The sequence below is a fragment of the Spermophilus citellus genome (genome assembly GCF_964194105.1).
Source record: "Spermophilus citellus genome assembly, chromosome: 1".
NCBI lineage: Eukaryota > Metazoa > Chordata > Mammalia > Rodentia > Sciuridae > Spermophilus > Spermophilus citellus.
The window spans coordinates 119,940,177-119,967,578 of NC_138182.1; the positions used below are offsets into that span (position 1 = coordinate 119,940,177).

Consider the following 27,402-nt stretch of genomic DNA (forward strand, 5'->3'; position numbering starts at 1 on the left):
GCTGGCATTCTGAATGGAGTGAGAAGAAATCTGGATGGATTTGCATTTCTCTAATTAGTAGAGATATTGAACATTTTTTTCATATATTTGTTGATTGATTATATATCTTCTTCTGAGAAGTACCTGTTCAGTTCCTTGACCCATTTATTGATTGGGTTATTTGTTTTTTGGTGTTAAGATTTTTTTTTTAGAGAGAATTTTTTCAATATTTATTTATTCATTTTAGTTTTCGGCGGACACAACATCTTTGTTTTTGTATGTGGTGCTGAGGATCGAACCCAGGCATATCATATGCATGCCAGTCAAGCGCGCTACCTCTTGAGCCACATCCCCAGCTCTAGTGTTAAGATTTTTGAGTTCCTGGGCTGGGATTGTGGCTCAGCGGTAGAGCACTCGCCTAGCACAGGCAGGACCAGGGTTTGATTCTCAGCACCACATAAAAATAAAGGCATTGTGTTGTGTCCATCTACACCTAAAAAATAAATATTAAAAAAAAGATTTTTGAGTTCCTTATATATCCTAGAGATTTATACTGTATCTGACGACCATGTGGTAAAAATTTGTTCCCATATTGTAGGCTCTCTATTCACCTCACTGACGTTTTCTTTTGCTGAGAGGAAGCTTTTTAGTTTGAATCCATCTCATTTATTGATTCTTGGAATTAATTCTTGTGCTTTAGGAGTCTTATTAAAGAAGTTGGGGCTTAATCCTAGTCCAATCATCTTGAAGTGTCACTTCACAGCATTGTTAGTCAGTGTTGGAAAGGTCCTCAGCCTAGCAGACATGAGCAAAACTCAAATGATGTCCACTTCAAACTCAGAAGGTCTCAAGTTAATAAGAGAAAATAACAAAAATTGCCCCATACATAAAGGAGAGTCTTTTACGGCTGGTTGGGAAAGCCATTGTAGGAGACATTTTTGTATTATCTAAAAAATTAAACTCCACATTCTCTTTGTCCTGCCAATTTCACTCCTAGGTATAGATACCCCACATTTGCATAAATATTTACTGAACACATGCACAAAAGTGTCTGGAGAGCATCATTTCCATCATCACAAAAATGAAAAGTAGTCTAACATCTACTAACATTGGAACAGAATGAACAGGTAATTTTGCACCAAATCTAATATTTAGGTACCTATTATTGTATGGATGAATTTCAGAAATACAATTCTGGAGAAAATAAGACAAATGTAGCACATGCTGTCTGATCCCATTGACATGTACTTCACCTTATTAGGGAAACTAAAGGAAAAGTTAGTGCTTGCATTTTCACAGGAGAGGCAGAGCTCTCAGAGGTGCACTCATTACCCTCCCTGCAGCAACCACCAAGGACATGGCAGGGATTGACCATCATGGCCTGGCCTTGGAGTGAGCAGGTACACACAGCACCACAATAGGGTGTGGGGGTGCAGGTCTTGGTAAGAGGGCTTGGGAAAGAGCACGAGCCCTGAGCCCACAATGTGGGGTGGTGGTGGGAGGGTCACCGTTCCTGCAGTCAGCAGACAGGAACAAGCCTATGAGGGATCTTCTCATATCCCATGGACAGGGAGGGCACAGGAGGTCAAAGCTAACAGTAACTGGTGTCAGAGTGACAGCCGGGAGTGTGCTGGCTTGGAGCTCTAAGACTTGGCACGTGCCTGGGTTCCTCTGCCCTGACATGATTACAGAGGGTCTTGTGTTGTGTTGGCCTCTCATGGTCAACAGCCGTCCTGGGTGTGATGCTGATGGTTTGTTTCCTGCTGATGCTGTAACACTGAACACACCCTCAGTGACTTCAACAGTTCAAGTGCATTGCCTTCCTTCTGGAAGACACATGCCAAAATTGACCTCAGGAGATTAATATCAGGCTGCCTCCTCCTGGAAGCCCTAGAGCAGAACTGTCCTTTCCCCATCCCACCTTCTGGAAACCCCTAGAGCTCTGGCCCCTGGCCCCCTTTCTCTATCCCCATCCATATTGCAGTATTGGGTAAACACCTCATTCTGGCATTTCAACCATTCTCTCTCCTGCCTCCCTCTCACTTTTAAGCATCCTGTCATTACTTTGGACTCACTTATATAATCCATATTTTAATATCAGCCTATTAGAAGCTTTAATTCTGTCTGCAAACTTTTCTTGGCCATGTAAACTAACACACTTACAGATTCCTATGATTGCTACATGGAAGTCTTTATGAAGCCATTTTCTGCCTACCATGTTGGCATTAAGTTAACTTTGCAATTTTAAATAAATTCAAGGTCAGTTTTTAACAAGACCAAAGCTCAATTGCTAATCCCCCCTCAGCTCTGGATGCCTCAGGCTGTGTTCTCTAGCCACGAGTACTCCATTTCTCACCTCGACAATCTATACAGCAATTGGTAGGTGAGTTTACTTTGGCATATGCAGTTCACTATTGCAGTATGATTCTTTCACTTCATTCATTTATCTATTTCAATGAAATTAAAATTGAAACTATTTCAATAGCTATTTAAAACATTACAAATATTTCAACAGAAATAAGAAAATTTGACTTTAAAAGTAGACTGTACCCATGTGCTCTATCAATCACATTCTGCATCTGATTGGGATTGGACACTTTGCTAAAAGTCAGCATCTATAGACAGGAAACACATCACAGAATCAGTCTGTGACACCTGGCAATGTGAGAGCTCTCCCCAGCACTGTTGCTGTTATAATGGATGTTGTTACCTAGACACAAAGATGTAAACATACAAATAAAATAAAACTCTCTTTCATAAATGCAAATTGGCACCTGTACTTTAGCATTGATTCTCTTAAATTTAGTTAAAAGGGGGCAAAAAAAAATAGCTGAATTCTACCCTTGGCTTCATTTCATTCCAGTTATAGTTTTTGACAGTGGTTGATATCAGTGGTTCATTTTTTAATCTTCTCTTTTATTGGAATTCAGAAAAGAAATACCAGGATCCTATAACTTCACCCATAGATGTGTTTTAAAATCATGACCTTTTCCCAGGACACTTATTTACATTTTCTTTTTACTCCGGAATGATCCTCTATTATTTTATGACTCATAGCTTTCTGAAGCATACAAATAAGTCAGAATCCTGGGAATCTTGAAAACAGCTCTGAAATCCAAACCTGTCTGACCCTAAAGTGTCACGTCATGTGGCTCCGGCTAATGAGAGTGCTTCCAGCCCCTGTGGGTACAGGTCACACACCCTGTAGCTGTGCATAGGCACTGATATACTCCAGCTGGACACAGCAGCAGCAAGTCACTCCTGCAGCATGAGGGGACTGCGACTGTGCTTCTCACAGAGGACACAGATGCAGCCTGCTGCAGTGAACGTCCTCTCATGTGGGTAGGGGATGCCAGTCCTAGCACTTCATGCTCAACAAGTTTGAGAAAATCCTCTGTTCCCTGTTGTGCTTGTTACCCCCGGAGAGCTGCAGCATGTGTTAGCTGCTGCTCACCAGCTGGATTCTTTAACAGCCCATGGATTCCCTCAAATAAAAGGTCTGTATGTTATTATTTGTTACAGAAGATCATCTCAGTACACTGGGTAAGAAACTTAACATTTTAATATCAAATTTTGGAGATGAGTCTGAAAAAAAGTATAGAAAAGAAAATTACAGGCACTGCTTTAAATTTCCCATGATCACCCAAAGGCTTTTTTAAAAGGAAGAAAGGGCAGGAGAATGCTGTGCTCCTCACAGCATTGCAAAGACATGGGAAAAGCAACCGTTTTCACATCACTCTAAGAAAAAGCTATGGAAGCAGATGGAAATGTGGGTAAGAAATCTCCAAACCTATGAAGTCAGAGGGAAGAAAGAAAAAGGAAATCTTTGTTTTTCAGGATAATACATTTTCCCAACCCTGGGATTTGAGCTTCCTTTCCTCCTTTTAATGGCATGTTGTATTTTATTTGCCAGCAGAGTTAACGCTTTATTACTCTTTTAGCAACACTTTGTATCCATGATCATTGTTCTAGAAATGAATCCCAAATAATCCTATTTGCATAGCTTTGCAAATATTTTTAACTAGTGTCAACTTACTTCATTTGTGTAATATAAAATTAAACACAAGTAAAAACTTTGTAATGGACTGAAAAGTCATGGGAGTTGTTGAATTTATTCTCTAAAAACTCATAAACCTCTCTTGCATGACTTAAGCAAAAGGATCACTGAAGTTGTCCTATTTCATGTGACATCTTATCACTTTATTAAAGTAAAAGCTGTAACATCTGTGGTCAAATGTCTGTTAAACGCACATAAATGCTCAGGAAAGTGTGTGGAAGTGCAAGGCGGCCACTGATGTGTACAGGAATAAGCAAAGTGTGCTGCCCACAGCCAGTGGGGCACTAGTGACCCTCGAGAAGGAGGGAACTCTGACACACCAAGTAGCACCCATGCACCCGAGTCAAGGTCATGGACAGCAGGTAAGGTAATGCAAACAGACAAGGATGGGAGTGACTTCCTCCAGGTGCACTTCCTAGAGTCACAGATTTATAGAGGGAGAGAGAATGGAGGCTGCTAGGCCTGGGAGAAAAACGAGGAGTTCTCTCTAATGGTGCACGGTTCCATTTTGGGGAGATGAAAAGAGTTTTCAAGGTGGATACTGGTGAGAGTTGTACCATTATGTGAATATACTTAATGTCACTGTGTCACTGTTCACTTAAAGATGTTTAATACAGTGCAAAAAATTAAAGGAACTTGCCCAACATCCTAGAGTTACTGAATTACATAATGATTTCTAAACAGGTTTAAAGCTTAGTCCGTCTTTAACACTGAGAGGTTGGAGTAGGGAAGAATGGGTTAGGGTTTCCTCCAGCCTTGGGAAGCCAGTGAGAGCCATGGCCAGGGTTTTCATGTGGTCACCAGGCACACAGATCATGCTTCAGAGATTCGGGGGTGTGCAGAGCACAGAGGTTGGCAAGTGAAGACATATTTGACAAAGAAGTATCTCCACAGGGTGGAGCAATCCAAGGCAGGTTGCTCTCCAGTTACGACTAGCATTTGGACTTAGGGTGGATCTTGGCACTCCCTAAGAGCTGCACACCTTCTGCCATGTATGATGAAGCAGGCAGTATCCTTGAGGACAGACTAGTAGTCACATCTGTCCAGTTCTGGGCTTCTTTATCCAGTTCTTGCAGGAGAAGATCAAATACAAAAATTGACTTAAAGATTTTGATTCTATGGGGAGTGAGGAAGAAATTAATGTTTCTGCACACTTTTGTAATAAAGAAGCAGGATTTTTCTTTACCCAGTAAATAGTGCATTTTTGCTACTGCCAGGAACAATACAAAGCACTGTTGAAGGATTAATGAGAGGGTGCATTGAGCAATAGAGCTCCACACTAACAAACTCAAATAACACTGATTAAGTTTAAAACTGTGGAAGTGACTAAGGTACTACTAACTTCACATGAGGTTATGCTTCTGTCTGCAGACGCTGTCTTCCTGCCTTCTAGATCTGAGAAGGTAAGCCCTCCAGTTTTAGAAAGGGCTTTCCAGATTCAGTTGGCGTCAGGGAAAACATCATGATTTGGGTAGTTTAACCAATTTTCATGTGTTTTAGATTTGGAATCTTCATTATTAAGTACATCATTTTTTGAAAGTAAGATATTGACAATTCATCTCTAAGAATATTGATCATGCAGTACACCACTAAAGCATCAATATGAATGACACATGTATACCATTTCCTGCTCACCCATTTATTTGGGCACCAAGTAACTAAAAAGCCTCTCTTGCATGTCAGTTGCAACTCCTCAAGAATTAGGATTTGGTATGCAATTAATCAACACTCAACCTAGGAGGCATTTATCATGTGTAACTTCAAAATGACAAAAAAAAAAACCTTTAAGTTAATTTTATCTTGATTTAAACATGTTTAAAAAGTAGATGAAGCCGGGCGCGGTGGCACATGCCTGTAATCCCAGCAGCTTGGGAGACTGAGACAGAAGAATTGCAGGTTAAAAGCCAGCCTTAGCAATGGTGAGGCACTAAGGAACTCAGTGAGACCCTGTTTCAAAATAAAATACAAAACAGGGCTGGGGATGTGGCTCAGTGGCCGAGCACCCCTGAGGTCAATCCCCAGCACCAAAAATAAAAACAAAAATAAAAATGAGAGATAAAGGATTTGAAATAGGTTTTATTATTACACATGTGATTATTTAGAAGGATATAAATAACATGGGGCATTTACAAAATTAACCTCTCTCCTATGTTTCCACTGACAGTGTCTCTTCTGTTGTTTGAAATCATGGAAAGTGGGAACACCAGTTCCGACTTCATTCTCCTAGGTCTCTTGGGCCACTCCAGAGCCCAACAGTTTCTCTTTGGGATGGTTCTGACAATAGCTTTCACCTCCCTAGTGAGCAATGCCCTCATGATTCTCCTGATTCAACAGGACCTCCGGCTCCATACACCCATGTACTTCCTCCTGAGCCAACTGTCCCTCATGGACGCCATGGTGGTTTCCACCACTGTGCCCAAAATGGCTGCTGACTACTTGAGTGGAAACAAGTCCATCTCCCCTGCTGGCTGTGGCTTCCAGATCTTCTTCCTTCTCACTCTGGGTGGTGGGGAGTGCTTCCTCTTAGCAGCCATGTCCTATGACCGCTATGTGGCCGTATGCCACCCTCTGCGCTATCCCATGCTCATGAGCTGGCCACTGTGTCTGAGGATGACCGTGGGGTCCTGGTTCCTGGGAGCAGCTGACGGGCTGATGCAGGCAGTTGTTGCCCTGAGCTTCCCATTTTGCAGCAGGCGAGAGATAGACCATTTCTTCTGTGAGGCCCCCACGCTGGTGCGCTTGGCTTGTGCTGACACGTCTGTCTTTGAGAATGTCATGTACATCTGCTGTGTGTTGATGCTCCTGGTGCCCTTCTGCCTCATCCTGACCTCCTACAGTCTCATCCTGGCTGCTGTCCTCCACATGCGCTCCACAGAAGCCCGCAAGAAGGCCTTTGCCACCTGCTCCTCACACGTGGCTGTGGTGGGGCTCTTTTATGGAGCTGCCATTTCTAACTACATGAGACCCAAATCCTACAGATCAGCTCACTATGATAAGGTGGTGTCAGCCTTCTATAGCATCCTCACCCCTATGCTGAACCCCCTCATCTACAGCCTGAGGAACAGCGAGGTCAAGGGGGCCCTAAGAAAGTGTATGGCCAGTGTGTGGCCTTGAATAATGACTACAAGGTCATCTACTGCCCAAACAGGAAGGCCTGTACTAAGACCTTGGTATTTCTTAGGGAGAAGGTTTTTAACTTTCAAATATACATAGATATAGATATATTTTTTCTGCTTTACTCTGGATCATGCGAGAAGGTCCACACTTTGAGTTTGTTTACTGAGCTGTCTTCAGCAGGTCAAACTGTATTGTTAAAACTCTGTCAATTAAAATGTCAGTAATATTTCTATGTTATGCACCACAGTGGTTTCTTTTTTAAATAATGAACTAAGTGTCTAGTAACTTTGAGGATTGAGGTTCTTTGCTGCCCGTCAGTGTATGATTTCCACAGTTGGGAGCTTAGACTGCAGGCATCCTCTTCAGAGGTTTCCACAAGTCTCTGCACTTGCAGCTCACGCCCACCTCAAGCAACATGGCCCACTGAGGCAGGAAGGCAGAGCACCCCTTGGGACAGGACCTGGGCCTCAGCAAGGGAACGAGGCAGGGAGGCTGTGCAGTCCTGGAGGAGACAGGGGCCTGGACAGCACCCTTCACTGCCCCGACGGCGTCAGCTGCGGTGGCTCTTCCTTAGTGTCCCTTCCCCTCCCCCAGCCACGGCCAACCGCAGAACCTGTAAAGCGCTTCCTCGTGGACAGCAGAGCCTCGTCCCAACCCTGGTGCTAACGGAGGCTTGGAAACTAAAGGAAGCTTGGAGTTTGAGCACCTGAGACCGGAGCCCCCAGCCAGCGCGTCTGGAGCTGCAGCGCCGCGGACGGCGCCCCTGCCGGTCCCACGAGGCTGCGCAGCTGCGCGGTTACCCTGGCCCTGGGCGCGGCCGCTCTGCGACTGTGTCTAGAGGCCAAGTGGCCGCAGGCGCTGTCTGTGTCTGAGTGTTTCCCTCCAAGGTCAGGACGCTGGTCAGACCCCCACTCCGCACTCTCTGTGGGTCTGCTGTTTTCCTGCCAGTGGTCCTATCTGGCTGGTGCCTTCGCGTTCCTCAGCCCATCGCTTAGCGAAGAGGCGTCTGCGCAGTGCGCGGTGCGAGCCGCAGTGACCGAGCTGTCTCCAGCCTCTCTGTGTGTCACATGCCTCTGCTCCTCTAGGCGATGGCGGTGACTTACTCAGCCCCTTTTCAGAGCGTTTGCTGACTTCAGCTAGCAATGAACACGGATCCCAACTGTTCCCAGTATTATCGAAACTTTTCCATTTGGGCCAATTCTTGTGAGCACTTGGCTTTTCATTTGAATTTTCCTGATGATGAGTGGGCCTTGAGGACTTGCCATTAGCAGATTGTCTATGTGCTTATGTTCCTTTTTGTCTTTTGGACTATTTCAGTTTTGGAACCAAACACAGCCATTGATTCCACAACAGAAAGTATAGGGCACTCAGAACATTGTTGGGAGTTTTAGAAAAAAAAAATCATGAATTTTCTGACATACCCTGTAAATATATGCCCAAACAAATTAATATGTGTATGTGTGATATTTCTCTTCCACCTCCTCTCTTTTGCTAGAAACTGTTACTTTTATTTCTTTTAATTATGATTTCTTACAAACTACTGGTCTTCCATTGGAGGGAAGATTCCACTGAAAATCTAAGAGCTTTTTAAAATTGGGACTCTGGTGCTTTGGAACAATCTTTGTTTAACAAATGTTTACATACTCCCAATAATTAATAAGGAATAAATTTGACACCTTTAAATAAATTGTTGAATTTGTAAAGAAAATAAATTTGGCTATACATTTTTAATAGGCCTATCTTTCACACATATTTGTGTGATCTTCAAAGACAAAGCTAGTGAATTCAAAAACCATCCCAAGGCTGTGGTTTAAAATACCACCTACAGTGATTACTGTTGTGATTCTTTTCTCCTCTTCTGCTAATCTTGTCTTGATCTGGTTCCCATCTTCACCACCTTTCCTTTTCTTGAATATGGCTCAGTGTTGTCCCTGGTCAGGTGATGGAAGCTGCAGAGGACTCCAAGCAGAGAAGGAATAAAATATGCTGAGTAAACAGAGCAGGGTGCAGAGGCTCAGGAAAACTTTATTTTTTCTCTTAAAAACTGTTTTTTCTTGATCTTTTTTCTTGTTGTTATCATCATTACCATAAATTTAATTCTACATGATTAATTGATGGCAAAACAGTCCATCCCTTCTCCCCTGAGAGCCAGCCTCACCATTGCTCCTGCGGGAGTGCCAGGGCTGCCCTAGGTGTCCACCACTGTCACCATGATACTTAGGCCTGCTCCCGCCCCCTCCTTCCCAGGCCATGCCATGGGGAATGGCTCCTTCTGCTGCCCTATGAAAACACCACTGTTTTCTCCCTGAGGCCACTTGCCACAGGGCTCCCAGTGAGGACCTGCCTCCTGTGCTTCTGATTACTAGTTCCAAATGACTCTTGTGCAGTGCGCTTGCCAAATCCATCCCATCTGAAGGAGTGCCAAGTCCAGGCAGCTCTGGTGCCCTCAGCCACTCCCTTGGACGTGTCTCTTTGCACAAGCCAGGGCTCAGGGCCATTGGGGTGAGGGTGACTGATGCTCCAGTGAGCAGAGGAGGCTAAGTGAGAAATGCTGCCTGTGGTGTTTACCTGGTGAGGTCCAGGGAGGTGGAGGCAGCCCTGCAAGTGCATGTGTGGGACTCGGGGCTCCTGGGTGAGCCTGCAGCAGAGTGCACACCCACCTCAATGCCTCACCAGTGCACTGGGCATCCATCCTGCCAGGCCTGCCTGGTTCTGGGAGATTGATCTGTTTGCCGAGAGCATGAGGTCCAGTGGAGGGGGACTTTACCACTGAATTTGGAGAACTGAAGACGCTGAAGCCTCTGAGAGTGCTGGGTGGAGGGTGTGTGCTGCAGAAAGCAGCCAGGCATGGAAGGGAGGCAGGTAGGTAAGATCCACCACCCAAACTCTCAGACGACGCCAGTGGAAGTCCTGCGACCAGGACTTAGAAGGAGTGAGGGAATGTGATGGAGCAGAGTGTGTGTGTACTTAAAAGTGAGTTCCAGAAGAAACGTCTGCATTAGGAGGAAACTGTATGTGTATGTGGCAAAACTAGAGGCAGCTAATTAATTCAGTTTTCTTTATAATAATATTTTAAATTTTCATCTCATAAAATGGTGCATGCTAAGCATTTTGAGTAACATGTACTAGAATTGTGCTTGGTTGTGGGTTCCCCAAATTACAATTTAATAGAAACTTTCAGAGCAGCCAATAAATGTCATGAGAGGCAGTAGAAATTTTCCCTTCCCAGATCTCACTCGCCCAAGTTAGTGAATTTTATTTTCATTAATATGTTACTAGAATAAATTCTGATTTCAAAATGTACAACATTCTTCAATAAGTACATGTATATATACATATATATACACATACATACTGTTTCCCTTCTGAGTTAAAAATTAACTTTAATATATGCCACAAGTCAGTTTTCAGAAATTAATTCAATACAACAAATTAATAACAATTTTATTTCAATAAATGTAACACTAATGGCAAATATCAGTAGATTAAAAGAAATATAAATGTATAAAGTATAACACAAAATTTTGGCTTTGTTAATATAGAACACTTAGAGACAATGATATTCATGACCTATTTCTCCTAACAAAATCTGAGAAATAACCGTAAAAAAATTGAACGATGGTTAACTAAATTTTTCTGCATCTAGTCGAAATTTCCTATGTTACAAAACAAGAATCTGAAGACTTTAGGGGCGAGGGAGTACTGGGGATTGAACTCAGGTGCACTGGACCACTGAGCCACATTCCCCAGCCCTATATTGTATTTTATTTAGAGACAGGGTCTCACAGATTTGCTTAGTGCAAATGATTTGCTTTGGAAAACTGCTTTTAGTGAGGCTGTCTTTGAACGTATGATCCTCCGGCCTCAGCCTCCCAAGCTGCTAGGATTACAGGCGTGCAATCTCATGTCTGCTCTCAAGACTTTTGATTTATAGGGGTGGGAAAGAGTTTCTGTGTCACCAGCGAAGTCCTGGTGTGACTATATTTACTCCTGAGTTTGGGCTCTGAAAGAATTCTCTTTGTCTACTGTGGCCTTTCAATCTTGGCATTGCTCTTGACATTGAAATTTCTTCTCCTGTTCATACCCTGTAGTGTTCTGATTGGCCTATTGCTTTCTTTCTATTACCTCCCTGCCCTTTTTTAAATGAAATTACCTAGAAGATTTATGCCAATGTTTTTCTCTATTCTTTTCTCCATACCACGGTCTATGTTTCCTAGTTCCTTAAAATAAAGTGTCTGTTTTGACTTTGAATCAAAGTCTCTGTGAAGCATTAACCACACTGGTTAAACTTCAGATGTAACTGACTCATTGTTTATTTTAAATGATAAAACCTTAGGTATACAGAGATGCTTAGAAAATTTTACAAGATGTTATAGAAAAGCAGATTTAAAAGTTCATTAAAAAGTATTAAAATCATGTGGAGAACATATTTTGGGGCCAGCTTCCAAGATTACAGAGGAGAGGTGGGTAAGAAGTCTGTGTTGCATGTCTCTCCAACATTAACAAGGATTTGTGGATCGAGGTGGGGAAACAGACTTCACCCTGGGAAAGAGTTGCATGTCCAGGTGAGAAGCTGCCAGGTGTGTACCAGGTTCTTTCTCCCTCCTTACACGTTTAACTAGCTTGCTGCTAGAGCACTCATCTTTGGATTCAGGTGTAGCTCTTCTAGTCAATCCAGATACCACTGAATGGCACAGAAGGTATAATTTCATTAATAATCCTGGTATCTTAGGAGTGTGCTCCAGACCTGGGGTGATGGGTGGGCAGAGTCGTGAAATGTGCCTGTGGAAATTCTAGGTGCCTCATAGAAATTGCACCTGGAGATAGAAGCAGGACGCTGAGGGAGACAGGAGTGAGTGATGTTGGCTTCCCAGGGCTGCAGGGAAAATGTGGATGGCTGGTAGATGCAATGAACACCACAGTAACACAGTCAAGTCAGAAATGCACAGGAGGAAGAACTTAGGAGCAATTGAAAATATTTGATGTCCATTTAAAAATTCTGTCTGTGGTAAGTCTTTAATGGCACCTGCAATGGGCACGGGGTCTGCTAAACACAGGGATCTCAGTAGTAAATGGTCAGGGGGTGACTTCAATAAAGTGGATAATTAATTGGAAAAGCAAAACCAGAGGGAAAATATGCTTCCAGAGACACAGTATTGCTCAGTTTGAGTTGTGAGTGGTTTTCACTGATTTGGAAAATGTTTGTGACCAACCAGCTCACAGGAGGCACATTGCCTGAAGTCTCCACCTGAGTGTGTCATCAAGGCTTCTGAGCTGTGGGTCAGAGCCTTTGGAACAGCCAGGACAGGGGCACAGGTAGGGTCACAAACCTCACTCAGTGCTGGTCTTCTTGACTCACTTCTAGGTCATTTCATTAAAAAAAGGACCACAGCAAAATGCTGCTAGCAGTCCAGGGAATTAGAAATAAGGTTAAGAATTGATCTAGTGCATGATACAGAAACAGCATTTACAAAAAAAATATATGCAAGACTAAATCATTTATACACTGTTAGTGACTTAATTTTCATATATGCAAATATAAAAATTAATTATATTTAAGCTCAATAGTACTTGTCAATGAGATGATCAATTTTTTGTTGTTCTTAATTATATATATCAATTATATGTCTATATATTAATTAGACATATCAATCATAGATGTATATAATCTCCATATTGAGGGAGAGATTATATATACAGAACATTACAAATAAGTATAAAGTAAGGATACAAGTAACCACCTTCCAAGTATAAATAAATGAACACCTATGACTTCCCATATGTAGAATAAAAAAGTTATGATTCAAATTCTACACATTAAGAAAACATAGAAAAGTAAAATATATTTGTAAATATATGTTGTTGATTTTGACTACATATAGCTTTCATTTCTTACATATAAACAAGGACAATATTTAAAATCCTCCTATATTTCATCCTCTGTAAGTTTTATCTACTTAAAATTTTATTTAAAATGAAGTTTCATTGTCATAATATTTATGTGTCTATTTTTAAAGAGAATTTTTAATATTTATTTATTTATTTATTTATTTTAGTTTTCAGTTGACATAATATCTTTATTTTTTATTTTTATGTGGTGCTGAGGATTAAACCCAGCGCCCCATGAATGCCAGATGAGCGAGCTACCACTTGAGCCACATCCCCAGCCTCTATGTGTCTATTTTTGTATTTACTCATTTGTTCATGGGCTGCTGTGGTGCATGCCCTTGAGGGAGGACTCTCATATCCCAGGCTCATGGTAGAATGGTCTCTCTAGCATGGCCCATGTATGTTAGTCATGAGCTCAGCACCCATGATTGAGCAACTGCTGAAGGCCAGGTCTGTCCTGGGCAGTGTCCATCATCAGGTTAACCCTTGTGGAGCAACGACAATGAGAGGTGAGTGGAATTGACCTGTTCATTTAATAAACAGAAGGCGAAGGTGGGCTGCAAACCCCACACAGCAGAACAGTAAGGAGACCAGAGGAGTCCGGGTCCAGCAGGAGTATTGGGATTTTAAGAAGCCTGTGCAGGGTAGGCCTCCTTAAGAAGGTGAGAGCTGACCAAAGACAGGACTTCAGTTCGTTACGTGGAATTAACTGACACTTTGAGACCCAACATAGACTCAAAGGCCAATTGAGCAAGCTAAGCATGACCCAGGAGCAGATCAAGTGCAGGCCCGCTCTGTGAAACAAGCCATGGGTCTTGATTACAAAGCATGCATCAGTAACCTCACTTATCAGGCAGACCTATGTAAGTGACATCGATTAATTCTCTCTTTTTAGGAAAAGCACAATGGAGATGAGGCCCGATAACCACAGCACCAACACTGACTTCATCCTCCTGGGTCTCTTCTCCTCTTCCCACTACAGTCTGGTCTTCTTCTCCTTCCTGTTTGGCCTTTTCATTGTGACCCTAACAGAAAACGCCCTCATGATCCTGCTCATCCGCAGGGACCCGCGCCTCCACACCCCCATGTACTTCCTGCTCAGCCACCTGTCCTTCATGGACATCCTGCACGTTTCCAACATCGTTCCCAAGGTGATCGCCGACTTCCTGTCAGGCCGCAGAGCTATTTCTTTTGCAGGCTGTGGGATCCAGGTATTTCTGTCCCTCACGCTGCTGGGTGGTGAGTGCCTCCTCCTGGCTGCCATGTCTTGTGACCGCTATGTGGCCATCTGTCACCCCCTGCGCTACCCAGTGATCATGAGCGAGAGGGTCAGTGTGCTCATGGCTGCAGGGTGCTGGCTGGTTGCGACCCTCAACGCCATGGTGCACACAGGGCTGGTACTGCACTTACCCTTCTGTCGCTCTAGAGTGATTGATCACTATTTCTGTGAAATTCCTGCCATGTTGAAGCTGTCCTGTGCAGACACCTCAAGCTATGAACGAGGGGTTGATATGAGCGCCATTCTATTTCTGCTGATCCCTCTCTCCATGATCTGTGCATCTTATGTGAAAATTCTTCTCACTGTCCTCAGGATGAAGTCATCAGAGGCCCGGAAGAAGTCCTATTCCACCTGTTCCTTCCACATGGTTGTGGTCATAATGTACTATGGGCCCTTTATTTTCACATATATGAGACCCAAGTCATACCATGCTCCAGGCCAGGATAAGTTCTTGGCTATATTCTACACCATTGTCACGCCCACGCTCAACCCTGTCATCTACAGCTTCCGGAACAAAGATGTCTTGACTGCCATGAAAAACGTGCTCAGAAGTAGCTTCCCATATAGAAAATGAACAGGAAAAATGATGAACCTCTGTGTACCTTTACTTCCGTATTTCACAATTAGAGGACATCTATTATTATTTTCTCTAGGAAGAAACTAAAGCTTCTATCCCTTTAAGTGTGGAAAGAAATGCATGTTCAAAACACTAATAATAACACCTATGCAGCATGTTTTGCTCTTCAATTCATACCTAGCCTGTGTCTCCTTCTGTGCTGTATATAATCATACAGGTACTTGCAGGAATTGAAAGACATCCAACATCTCCAGGCCCTGCCTCTGAACTTCAGAAATACCTTTTAAATTATACACATGTACACACCATTTAAGAAACATGAACCTATGTGTGTCTCTATTTTTATGAAACTGAGTAAAGTTACATTTCAAAACTTTACAAATCTACAAAGAATGTGAAATTCTCAGAATTTAATTATGTGGTTTGCATTGACATCTTTGTTTGTTGAGTTGAGATATTCAAATGTGTACTGACACACCCATACTTGCTCTGATTGTAATAAAATAGAGTTATTTTTGCTAGAATTAAGATTACATATTCTTTAAAAACATCCAGAATGTTGTGCTCACTTCAGCAGCACATATACTAAAGTTGGAACGATACAGAGAAGATTAGCCTGGCCTTTGCACAAGGATGACAGGAAAATTCGTGAAGCATTCCATATTTTTAGATATAAAAAATTGTGGTATATATGTGTAATAAGAATTATAATGCGGGGGCTGGTGTTGTGGCTCAGTGATAGAGTGCTTGCCTAGCATGTGTGAGGCACTGGGATCGATTCTCAGCATAACATATAAATAAATAAAGGTCCACCAATAACTAATAAAATGTTTTTTAAAAATAAAGAATTATAATGCAAAAAAAGTACATGTATAAAGACATGTACTGGTGTGAACATACTTTCTATACAAGATATGAAAATCGTGTTCTATATGTGTAATAAGAATTGTAATGCATTCCACTGTCATGTATTTTAAAAAAATCAATTAAAAAAATCCAAATGTTGTCTCATTTCACATATACATAGTTTCATGCTTTACAAATGGTTCTAGAAATTTATTCTAAAATCATTTTAAAGAAGAAAATGTTAATATTTAATTTAATTAAAAAGAATTAATTCTAATAATTTACAGCAAAACCTAGAAAAACCACACTTTTTGAGGCAAATGTTCAAGTACATGTTATTATATTGAGCTTGAAGTCAATATTAAATAAATACTATAAAACATTTAAGCAAATGTTAAGATGTATAAATTGGTGAAAGTTGTTAATTTTTCTTTCACAATTGGAAATTTTAAAACAATAAGAATAAATATTAGCAAATTTTGGTAAATTTGATATAATAAAATGTAGATAAGTATAAAATAGGCTACAAAGTTTTAAAACAAGCAATCTGGCAATAAGCATTAAGGACCTTTATTAGATTATTTTTGTTTTCAATCATATTTATAATGAGGTTGACATAGAAATATAATAAACAGTGGTCATATATTAATAAAAAATTTTCTGCCTGAAAGTCTGGGATTTTCTTACTTGCCTTCATTCCTAGAATTTTGTATTATTCCTCGAGGGCTTTGATGGTTTATTTCATTAGACTCTTAAGAGAAAATTTGCAGCAGGATATAGGTATAACAAAGGGTTGCCAGAGTTCCAGCTTCACAGAGATGCTTATTTCAAAAGCAGGTGTGTCATGCAATGTACACTCTTAAAACTTCTTTTTATTCCTCACAGTAACATCCAGGTGGAGTCCCATAGCATGCAGTTGGGGTTGGGAAGGCCAGAATACCTGAGTATGTTAGCAGGGGAAGGCCACCCCCAGCTAGCAGCTCTGAGGGGAGCCTCAAATCTGGGGGTCAGAGTTGGGAGATTTTTCAAAAGTCTCATCAACCTACAAGCTTCCTGAAAACAACATTCAAGGCTAACAGACTTACTTTCCCAACTGAGATATAGAAACAGAAAAGACTGCACTGAGATTGAGGGGAGATAAAACACCTAAAAAAAATAGGTATGTGGAAAAAAAGTTGTATTTATATGAAAAGAATTTTTTTAAAGCGTGGTCCAATCTGGACAGGATTGTAAGGAATACATAAAAAATACAAATGGTACTTGTGATATTTTAAGATTAAACATAAACCTAGGGTCATCTACATAGATAATAACCATAAGCAGCAAAGAGACATTCTCTGACAACTTCTTCTATAAGTAGAAAAAAAGAAAAAAGAAAACTCATAATTAGAAAGAAATTAAGCAACACTTTCCATTCATTTAGAGAGCTTAGTCCAAGAATCGGGAGTTGTTCCATCTGTTCAATGAAAATCAGTATGTTTACTCTCCCTTGATAGGGTCTCTTTGGCTTTTCTCACCTGGTTTCTCTGAACTGGTGGAACCGCACTCCTTAGTCAACTATTTCAGCAGAGAGCTGTATGTTTTACTTTGCACACACCAGCTTTTTCCACCAAACTCTTCTTGTGTGTGTCTGTGCATGTGTATTTGTGTATTCAATTTCTTTTATAAAACAAAACAAAATAAAATGAAACACAGAAGAGAATGTTATACAAAAGTAAAAATTAATATTTAAATATAAGGAAAAACTGTCAGATTCTTTCCACATTTTAGGTATGTTTCCAAGGGCACTGCTGCAAAATTTATTGAGCAAAAAATCAATTTCATAAATTCCTAACTTGTATTTGACCCAACAAAGATTTGTATATTGAAACTACAACACCAAAAAGCCTGGTAATCAGTGTTCCAGGATGCTTTGGCCACAGAGGCAGTGGGAGCTCCCCTGTGACATGCAAGTCAGAGTGCTCTCCCCGCTGGAGGGGGAAGTCCCCTCTACCCTGGGTGCGTGGGGGGGAACCTACCCCCCCACACCCCGGTTCCAAGGGTCTCCTTCCTGGAGGAGGAAGTCCCCTCTACACTGGGTGCTCCCCCCACTGCACCCAGGTTCCAGGGGTCTCCCCTCTGGAGGGGGGACTCCCCTATACCCTGGATGCGGCGGGGGGGGGGGGGGGGAGCTCTCCAACGACAACCAGGCTCGAGGGGTCTCCCCCATGGAGGAGGAGTCCCCTCTCCCCTGGGTGTGATTATTTACAGAGCCCCCCACACACACACACACACAGGTTCCAGGGGTCTATTCCCTGAAGTAGGGAGCCCCCTCTCCCCTGGGTGCAATGGTGTACAGAGTTGCCTCCCCACACCCAGGTTCGACAGGTCTCCCTCATGGAGTGGGGGGTCCCCTCTCCTCTGGGTGCTATGTTGCACAGAACTCCCCACCCCCACACACACACCCAGGTTCGAGCGGTTTGCCCACTAAAGGGGGGAGTCCCCTCTCCCCTGGGTGCCATGTTGTACAGAGCTCCCCCCGTCACACACACACAGGTTTGAGGGGTCTCCCTCCTGGAGGGGGGAATCCCCTCTACCCTCGGTGTGTTGTGGGGGTGGAGCTCCTTCCCACCCCCAGACACCAAAGTTCAAGGGGTCTCCCCCCTAAAGCGGGGAGTCCCTATACCCTGGGTACAGTGGTGGGGAGCTTCCCCCCACAAGAAACCCAGATTCTAGGGGTATCTCCCCCTGGAAGGGGGAGTCCCCTCTCCCCTGGGTGCCATGTTGCACAAAGCTCCCCTCCAAAATCTAGGTTCGAGGGGTCTCCCTCCTGGAGGGAGGAGTCCCCTCTTACCTGGGTGCTATGGTGTACCTAGTTCCCCCCAGCCCAAATCTCAGGTTCGAGGGGTCTCCGCCCTAGAGGAGGGAGTCCTCTCTCCCCTGAGTGTGATGGTGTACAGAGCTCCCTACCCCCCATCACCCAGGTTCAAGGGGTCTCCCCCCTGGAGGATGAGTCCCCTCTCCCCTGGATGCGATGGTATATAGATCTCCGCCCGCACACCCAGGTTCGAGGGGTCTCCCCCATGGAGGGGAGACTCCCCTATCCCCTGAGTGTTGAGGTGTGCAGAGCTCCCCCCCCAACACCCAGGTTAGAGAGGTATTCCCCCTGGAGGAGGGTGTCCCCTCTACCTCAGTGTTAAGGTGTGCAGAGTTCCCCACGACACCCAGGTTAGAGGGATCTCCCCGCTGGAGGGTGGATTCCCCTCTACCCTGGGTGAGGTGCTGAGATTCCCTCCACACACACCCAGGTTATAGAGGTCTCCCCGCTGGAGGAAGGATGCCCCCCTACCCTGGGTGCCGGGGGAAAGCTCCCCCTCGTTACCCAGGGTAGAGGTGTCTCCCCCCAGGAGGGGAGAGTCCCCCCCTACTCTGGGCGCAATGGTATACAGAGCTCACCCCCTACACCCAGGTTCGAGGGGTCTCCCCCTGCAGGGGGCAGTCCCCATTCCCCCAGGTGCTGGGGGGGTGCTCCAACCCGCAAGGGGGAAGTCCCCCTACCCTGGGAGCAATGGTGTTCAGAGTGCCCCCCAACACCCAGCTATGAGGGGTCCCCCCCCCAGGGGGGAGTCCCCTCTACCCTGGGTGCGACGGTGTGGGGAGCTCCCCCTCAACACCCAGGAGAGTCTCGCCCCTCGAGAGGGGAGTCCCCTCTACCTGGGTGTGGTGGTACAGAGTCCCCCACAATACCCAGGGTTCAAGGGGTCTCCCCCCTCTGGAGGAACAAGACATAATTATCAAAACATAATTAATATATAAAATGATGGTATATATTTTAATTATACATACAATTTTTATGTTCAAATATTGTTAAAAAGAAGTTGCTGAACAGAAAATAAATTCCACATTACATATTTTATTAGTTCTAGTATCTAGACTATATAAGGAACTCTAATGAGTCAATATAAAATGACAGTGGACAAATTAAAAAAATGAATTCTGAATTGGGAAACCCTCAATATGTCTGGGGTTTTTTTGTTTGTTTGTTTGTTTTGTTTTTTGTTTTGTTTCGTTTCGTTTTTTAATTGTGCCTCCTGAGGATGATTTTCAACTTGCCAATTTTTTTTTTTTTTTTTATAATATTTTATTGTTGGTTGTTCAAAACATTACATAGAACTTAATATACCATATTTCACAGATTGATTTATAGTAGAGGGGGTGGAGAGACAACTTGCCAATTTTTAACCTTTGGTCCCAATCAGGGGGACGATCATAGAGGAAGGCTGCCCCTGTCATGAATCAGGACACACTTCCTGTAGTTTTTTTGTTTGTTTGTTTGTTTTTGTTTTTGTTTTGTTTTGTTTTGTTTTTTGTTTTTTCTGGGGTTGAGAGGAGGGCTTCTGGAGAATGAATTCAGGGGCATCAACCACTGAGCCACTTCCTCAGGGCTATTTTGTAATTTATTTGTAGAAAGGGCCTTAATGAGTCCTGCAGTGTTACTTTAACTCACCTGTTTGCCCAAGATTATTGATATGTCCTGTGTAAATACCCAGTACTTCTGAAGCCTGGGGAATCTGAGGTCCTGGCTCCATCCACTCCCGGCTCAGGTGACACATTTCGAGGCTAACAAGAATGCTGGGAACAGTGCTGCTGTGTGATCTTGCAGGAGCCCAGCAGGAGGCGCCCTGACCACATACTTCACACTTCTCCTGCAGGATTTCTTAATTCAAGGAGGAATGAAGTAGTCTGAATCTCATTTACGCTTTCCCTGCAAGTGAAATAACAGAACAACTCCAAAGTTGTAGAGGGCAAATTCTAGTATCATGTTCAACTATAGCATCAACTCATTATAAAAATTAAATATTTACCTCTCTCACCAGAATAAGAGGAGCTGGGTAAGGGCTGTCAGGAATGAGGGATGAGGATATCTGCTCTTTTTGTAAGCTTCCTGGAATCTCAGAAAGAGGCTGGCCAGTTTTCCTGTCCCATCAGAGCTAGAGGGACTCATTGGACCCAGCATCACCCAGCTGCTGAGGAAAAGGGTGCACCTGACCTTGGGTGAGGAGGTTCATTCACTAACAGGGCTATGGCCTGCAGGATAGGAGGCCACCCAGGATGATGGGTCTCCGCAGGGCCTCCTTCAAACACTAGGCCAGGCTTTTCACCTCCATTGTTCTTTGTTCTCAAGCTTTCCTCATTTAACAGTGTCCGCATGTGACCCAGGTAAGTGAAATATGGTCCCAAGCATCACATGCAAACAAGGGAAGGAGGCCACAGAATCCTTTAGCTTGGGAAAGCAGGAGGCCTGAGACTGAAGCTTTCCAGGTCATTCTGACCTAGCCAAAGATAGAAGGCAGCCCCGGGAAGAGGTCTTCTCAGCCAGAGCAGCACAGCTACAGGTGTGCTGCCACCTCCTCCTCTGACCTCCTCCATTGTTTCCCTTAATGATCTATAAACCCAGATGACTAGGATGCAGATTCAAGAGCACACATTCTAGGTGGACAGAATTTCCTTCTTCTGCGGATCATCCTCAATTTGACTTAGATTAAGTCTGCGTTTCCACATCCACTGTGCCTCGTCCAAACCCCATGTGTGGATGATGACAGCATTGTCCCCTTCACACAGAAGAAAACCAAGCCTCTAGTGAGACACACTTATCACAGGGGCAAGGCATCCTGGGAGCCAGGATCCCAATCCAGCTATCTGACTCCTTGAACCCATGTGTAGTCTGAGCTTCACCCAGACCAAGGTAGCCCACCCCAGGCCCTCTACTTTTCACTTTAAAACTAGGCTAACAGGATTCCTCTGGGTGCTTGTCCAGCCAGGCATCCAAGATGGACAGGATGGCACTTTGGGTGGGCAGCAGTCTCAGTCCTCTCCTTCCATTTCAAATCTCCCTCCTGTGAAATCCTTGTGTCTAGGCTGTTGGCTGCCCTTGGCTGCCAGAGGACAGGTCCACCTAAACCCCCAAGCCCTTTGTGGCTGTCATGACCATGGATAAGATGTTCATTCAGCAAGGCTACCTAACAGCTTTCTGGGTCCTACTCTGGCTCTTCTAGAAGGCCAGAGCACAAGACTGCATGCACTCACACACCCAGGAAGGAGATCTGGGGCAGACTTGGGACCAAATTGCTCATGATGTTTTCTCTTCTGAGTCTCAGGTTCTGGTAAAATGTGAGGGTGGAGGACTTAGGCAAGCCTGGAATTGTCACTTTCCTGGAAATGGGTCTAGCAGGGGTCTGTGTAAAGCCCCAGATCACCTCTGCAACTCAGTTGGTCTAGGAACCAATATCCAGTCAAAGATCTTTATGTCTCATTTCCCTTACAGGAGCAGCCTCCAGAACTAGGCCTTCTCATGGGAAAATGATGTGGCATGTCTGTCATTCTGTCATTGCATCCCCACCTGCCATCCTCATGGCAGCCCACTCTCCTGTGCAGACATCTGGCCCTCTTACATGTCCCAAAGTTAGCTTGTGTTTTAAGCAGACTCCAGAATGTTCATCTTGGTAAGAATGTGAAAGGATGCTACAGGGTGCTTCCATATCTAGGGGAGGCCCTGAGGGTGAATTGTATGACACTGTGTGGACACTAGCAGCTTTTGTGCCTGCTGGACCCTCGTTCGTGTTCCTACAACATCTAACCCAAACCAAACACAGAATAACTTAATTCTAAACTCTAATTGATCTCAGACTAAGGACTTTCCACCTTATTAATAAAATATTTTGTTTTGAGCCAGATGTGCTGGCGATGTGTGTAATCTTCAGTCACTTTGGAGGCTGAGGCAGGAGGATCAAGAGTTCAAAGGCAGCCTCAGCAAATGTGAAGTGCTAAGTAACTCAGTGAGACCCTGTCTGTAAATAAAATATAAAATAGGGCTGGGTATATGGCTCAGTGGTCAAGTGCCCTTGAATTCAATCCCTGGTACACACACCCCCGCCCCCATTCTTCTAATGGTCAGAATTACAGCCTCTGGGACAGGAGCCCCTGTGCTGCTTCTTTGCTAGCAAACTTTTTTTCCCTTTTTTCTCAACTCTGGGCCCTCATTATTGGATTGGCATTAGGAAAAAAAAATGGGGCATTCAGTAACACCTTAAACTCATGTTTCCATGGATGTTATTTATCAGTAAATATTTGGCTTTGAAATATTTTGCCTGATGTTAGTAGAGGTACTACAGTACAGCTCACTCCTGCTGGCTGTCTGCATGGTGTATGATTCACATCCTTTTGTTTTCAAACTCTTTATATATTTGCTTACAAACAGTGACCCCTGTAGATAGCATAGAATTGGACCATGTTTTCATTCTGTCTGATGATCTCTACCTTTCAATAGGATTGTCCTGTCAATTCACATTTAATGTTTCTGTTAATGTAGATTCATATCTGCCCTTTTACATTCTTCTATTTTCTTATGTCATTTTTATTCCTCTATCCATCTTCATTGTGTGTGATTGTGTTTTACTGGGGATTGATCCTGGGGTGCTCTAACACTGAACTATATTTCCTGCCCCTTTTAAAACTTTATTTTGAGAGAGGGTGAGGCTAAATTGCTGAGGATGGCCTAGAATTTTTGATCCTCCTGGCATGGTTTGAATCACAATACAAGGCTACTGATCTTTTTATATTTTGTTTTGGTTTTGTTTGCTAATGAAGATTTTCTTCCGTGATTTTTTTTCCAGTTTTATATGTATTGGCCTAGAGATGAGTTATCATGCGTGAGAAATATGCTCACTCGTCCAAAACTCAAAAATGGCTTTGTTATAGACCCAGAGAAATGGAGATAACATAAAGACCTCCTTCAAACCTCCATTCTTGCAATCAAGTCAGAAAGATTTCAGGTGAGTCCCCCAATAGTCATGAGCTTATTGAAGGGACAGGAAAAGGGAAAGGGGAGCCTCTCAAGGGAGAGAACAGGTCCTTTCACAAAGGAGAGGGTCAGTGTGCCTCTCCTGCACTCCAGTTTTATTGGGGTTTCAGGGAAGTTTCCAGAGACTCCTGCTCAGGTCTACCTCTTGACCTTTGACTGACCACAGGGGGATATCAGACTTCTAAGTCCCCACTGTCATTGCAACTCTGTCACCTTGAGCCATGCTGAGCTGTTCTAATTGGATTCTTAACCAAAGAATTATTCTTATCTTCCAAAACCTGGCCTGTGAAAAGGGTCACAAAAGTCTTCCTGCAAAGTAACTCGGGTTCCTCTTAGGATATTCCCTGCCTGCACTGCTCCTACAGATAACAGGTAGTTTGCTGAATAATGTGACTTATCTGGTCCACTTAAGCCAGGCAGAGTTGCAGGTAAATTGCTTTTAGGCAAAGAAAGCATGTGGGGCCAGCACAGTGAACCCATTTTATAGAATTATTCTCTTAATATTGTGTTCCTATCATTGTCATCTCTCTGTCTCCTAAAAGATTGAGAGACAAAGGTACAGAGAAAGCACAGCTTTTACTGATGGACTTGCAAGATTGAAAGTATGAGGGAGCAGACACACAGAGAGTAGTATGGTCAGCATTTTATCATTAGGAGCCCAAGGCCCCCCTAACTCCCAGTTCCTCACTGGGTAAGTATTATGGTGTGTGCCATCTTCCGGATCATCACCTGGATTTTGCTATCTCCCATAGGATCATTTAAAGAAATATGATGCTGGGCAGTGTGGTACACACCTGTAATTCCAGTGGTTTGGGAGGCTGAGGCAGGAGGACTGCAAGTTCAAAGAGAGTCTCAGCAACTTAGTGCGGTCCTAAGCAACTTAGCAAGATCCTATATCAAAATTGAAAAAAATAAAAATAAAAAGAGCTGGAAATCTGGCTCAGTGTTTAAGCCCTGCTCAGTTAAATCCCTGGCATCAAAAAAATTAGATATTTGTATATAAAGAAATATATGATTAGTTGTACCCACTTCCCTTGTTCTCTTGTAGCAGGAAAGCCTTCTTGGATTGAATGCATCTTGGCATGTAGAGAGTTTTACTTTACCTAAATTAACAGATATTTCTATTTCTGTTGGTCAGGCTAAACCAGTTCCCTACCTCCTGTGGGTCAAGGGGGGTTCAGGTGCATGGAATCTGAATCTGCCACGTCAACAGGCTGTGGTGCTGTGCTTGTATCTTTGAATTCTGCTCTATTTCCCCTCAGGCTGTCTTTCTTACATCCCAATTTTACATTTAAGGCTAAATGCTGTGTTCTGAAAATGGATCCCTGGATTTTTTATATCTCACACCATGTGTATCTCATCAGAATCATCCACACATTCATACTAAGAATGCCAGCTAAAATATCCTACATAGCTCTATTTCCTTCTTCACATAAATCCTGTTCTATATTCCATTTTTGTATATTATTCTTTTATACGTCATATCTGTAAAATTACAGATTAAACAGTAACTTGCTGAAAGAGTTATTGCATTATGTAATCTTATGTCTTTTGAAGAAGTTAAAGGGAGACCAATGATATAATTAGGATTTGTGTATGTATGTTTGTGTGTATGTGTGTGTGCTGGGGATTGAACTCAGGGGCACTCAGCCACTGAATCAATCCCCAGCTCTATTTTCTATTTTACTAAGAGACAGGTTCTTACTAACTTGCTTAAGACTTCTCTTTTGCTGATGCTGGTTTTGAACTCCTGCATCTGTACCCACTGGGATCACAGGTGTGTGCCACCATGCCCAGCCTAATCATGTGTCATTTTCTTCATTTGATCAATAATAGATTGGAGTCCCCATCAGGAATCATTTTCTCAAACCCATTATATTTATGCTCCCATGCACCTTCTTTGTACCACTATAAAAAGGGTGTTGAGGATATTATATAGCTCAGTGATAAAGTGCCCCTGCCATGGATTCCATCCCTAGCACAGGGTAAAGAGAAAAAAACACCTGGAGGTCAGATCTCAGCCCTGGCAGGTAAGTGGCCACTGTTCCATACTTGTGGGAATATGATCTTTATATATTAGCACCCCCCTGCGCCCCATCCATAGTTGATAATGTTAGGTTGAATGAACTTAGGCCAGTGTGCAGGATGTGAAAGACTTCACAAAGTCCAAGTTAAAAGCAAAGAAGAAAATTTTATTTACTTTCCAAGAGGGATAAGATGGACGATACCACAGGCCATATTGGCCCGAGTGGTAAATGTTTGGGATTTATATCCAAGATTTATAAGTAGAGCTGAGCAGGGTTTTTGTTTCTTTATGGTGTAACTAGCAATTGAAACCCAGGAAGCTGAGAGCACTGGGTCAGCATCTGGGGGTCAATTGCTTTCTGGGCAGGAGAGGTTGGGCATGTGGCTTTTCTTGAAATGTTGATGCCTCTGAACACTTGACATGGAAAGACACATGGGACGGGACTCCTCCTGAGAGACTAAGTGACCTCAGTCTATGCAATGGAGTGACATGAGTCAAGGGGGCAAATGAGCATGAGCTCACATATATCTTAGGAGACCCACAGGTGCCTGAAGCCACAGATAATACCAAATCCTACAGTTTTTTGTACACATACCTGCCTATGATCACCTTTTGTATGAAACCTCAAAGTCCTTGTCACCCCTGAAGCCAGGTTTAAGGATAGGGTTCCCTTGTCTTTCTGTTGTAGCTGCACTGATCACCATCCCTTTCCTGCTTTTCATCATGACCTTTTCTGCTTGTTTTGGATTAAACAGCTGACCTGACCTGTGGGATCACCAGAGTCATGTCTCTGCCTAGGACTCCCTAATAGTAGAATGTAGAACATCTACATTAAGCACAAGGCGACCATTTTATATCCCCCCCCACACACACACACACACTGCTGTCCTAGAGGATTGCCCGCCTGCCTTCCTTTTTTAATTTTATTTTTATTCATTTTTTTTCTCGTTCTCCTGGGGATGGAACACTGAACTACAAAGCCAACCCCAATTGCTTCCTTTTGTAGCTCAGGCTGCCTCCTCAAAAGAGCAGAGGCCAGGAGGGGATGAGAATTATTAAACTAATTGTCAAATTGTTCTCATTTTTTGATATCATGTGATATATATGCTTTTTTTTTAAAGAGAAAGAGAGAATTTTTTAATATTTATTTTTTAGTTTTAGGTGGACACAACATCTTTATTTTATTTTTATGTGGTGCTGAGGATCGAAGCCAGCGCCCCGCACATGCCAGGCGAGCGTGCTACCGCTTGAGCCACCTCCCCAGCCATATATATATATATATATCTTTAAACAGTGTTTCACAAGTTCTGACTGTCTTGCTAAGTCCCGAGCTCACACCAGCTGATGGCATATATACACCTCGTTCTTCTTTGCTGTCCTAGGGAACAAACCCATTGGGGTTGACCTCTGAGCCAGGTCCCCAACCGTTTTTACTTTATTTCAAGACAGGGTCTCACTGTTTGCAGAAGCTGACGTGAACTTGGGCTTCTCCTGCCTCAGATTCCCCAGGAAATGTTGTTGTCATTGCTGTTCGTTTCCGTGGTGAGATTACAACCTAGGGCCTCACCCATGCTAGGAAAGCCTCTCCCCGGAGCCACAGCTCATGCTCAGAGGTCACCTTCCGTGCCAGGTTCCCAGCAAAGGCTTCTTTCCGGGATTGGGTCCCAGAACTGCAAAGAGGCCCCGCGTGAAACAGGGCGGGGGCTAAGGATCTGTCCCTCTCTCGCCAGTGATTGGGTGATGTTAGCCGTCACTCACGATGCGGAGCCGCGCCTGGAGGCGGTCCATCAGG

The 27,402-nt window shown here is 43.4% G+C and overlaps 2 protein-coding genes across 2 annotated transcripts in view; both read left to right on the forward strand.

Moving 5' to 3' along the window:
- LOC308650101 (olfactory receptor 2W3-like) overlaps positions 1–8,189 on the forward strand; it is a gene marked incomplete at both ends in the record, with an annotated part of 63,526 nt that extends 55,337 nt beyond the window's left edge. Inside the window, 3 exons of the mRNA XM_081296046.1 lie at positions 6,926–7,125; positions 7,900–8,040; positions 8,102–8,189. Of these exons, the coding sequence (XP_081152172.1) occupies positions 6,926–7,125; positions 7,900–8,040; positions 8,102–8,189 (429 nt within the window). The remainder of the gene's footprint in view (positions 1–6,925; positions 7,126–7,899; positions 8,041–8,101) is intronic.
- A 5,758-nt stretch (positions 8,190–13,947) lies between these two features.
- On the forward strand, positions 13,948–14,948 carry LOC308650162 (olfactory receptor 2AJ1-like; the record flags this gene model as incomplete). The annotated part of the gene is given in 2 exon segments (XM_081296177.1): positions 13,948–14,883; positions 14,889–14,948. Coding segments are annotated over 2 exon segments (996 nt in total).
- Between the last annotated feature and the right edge of the window lie 12,454 nt (positions 14,949–27,402).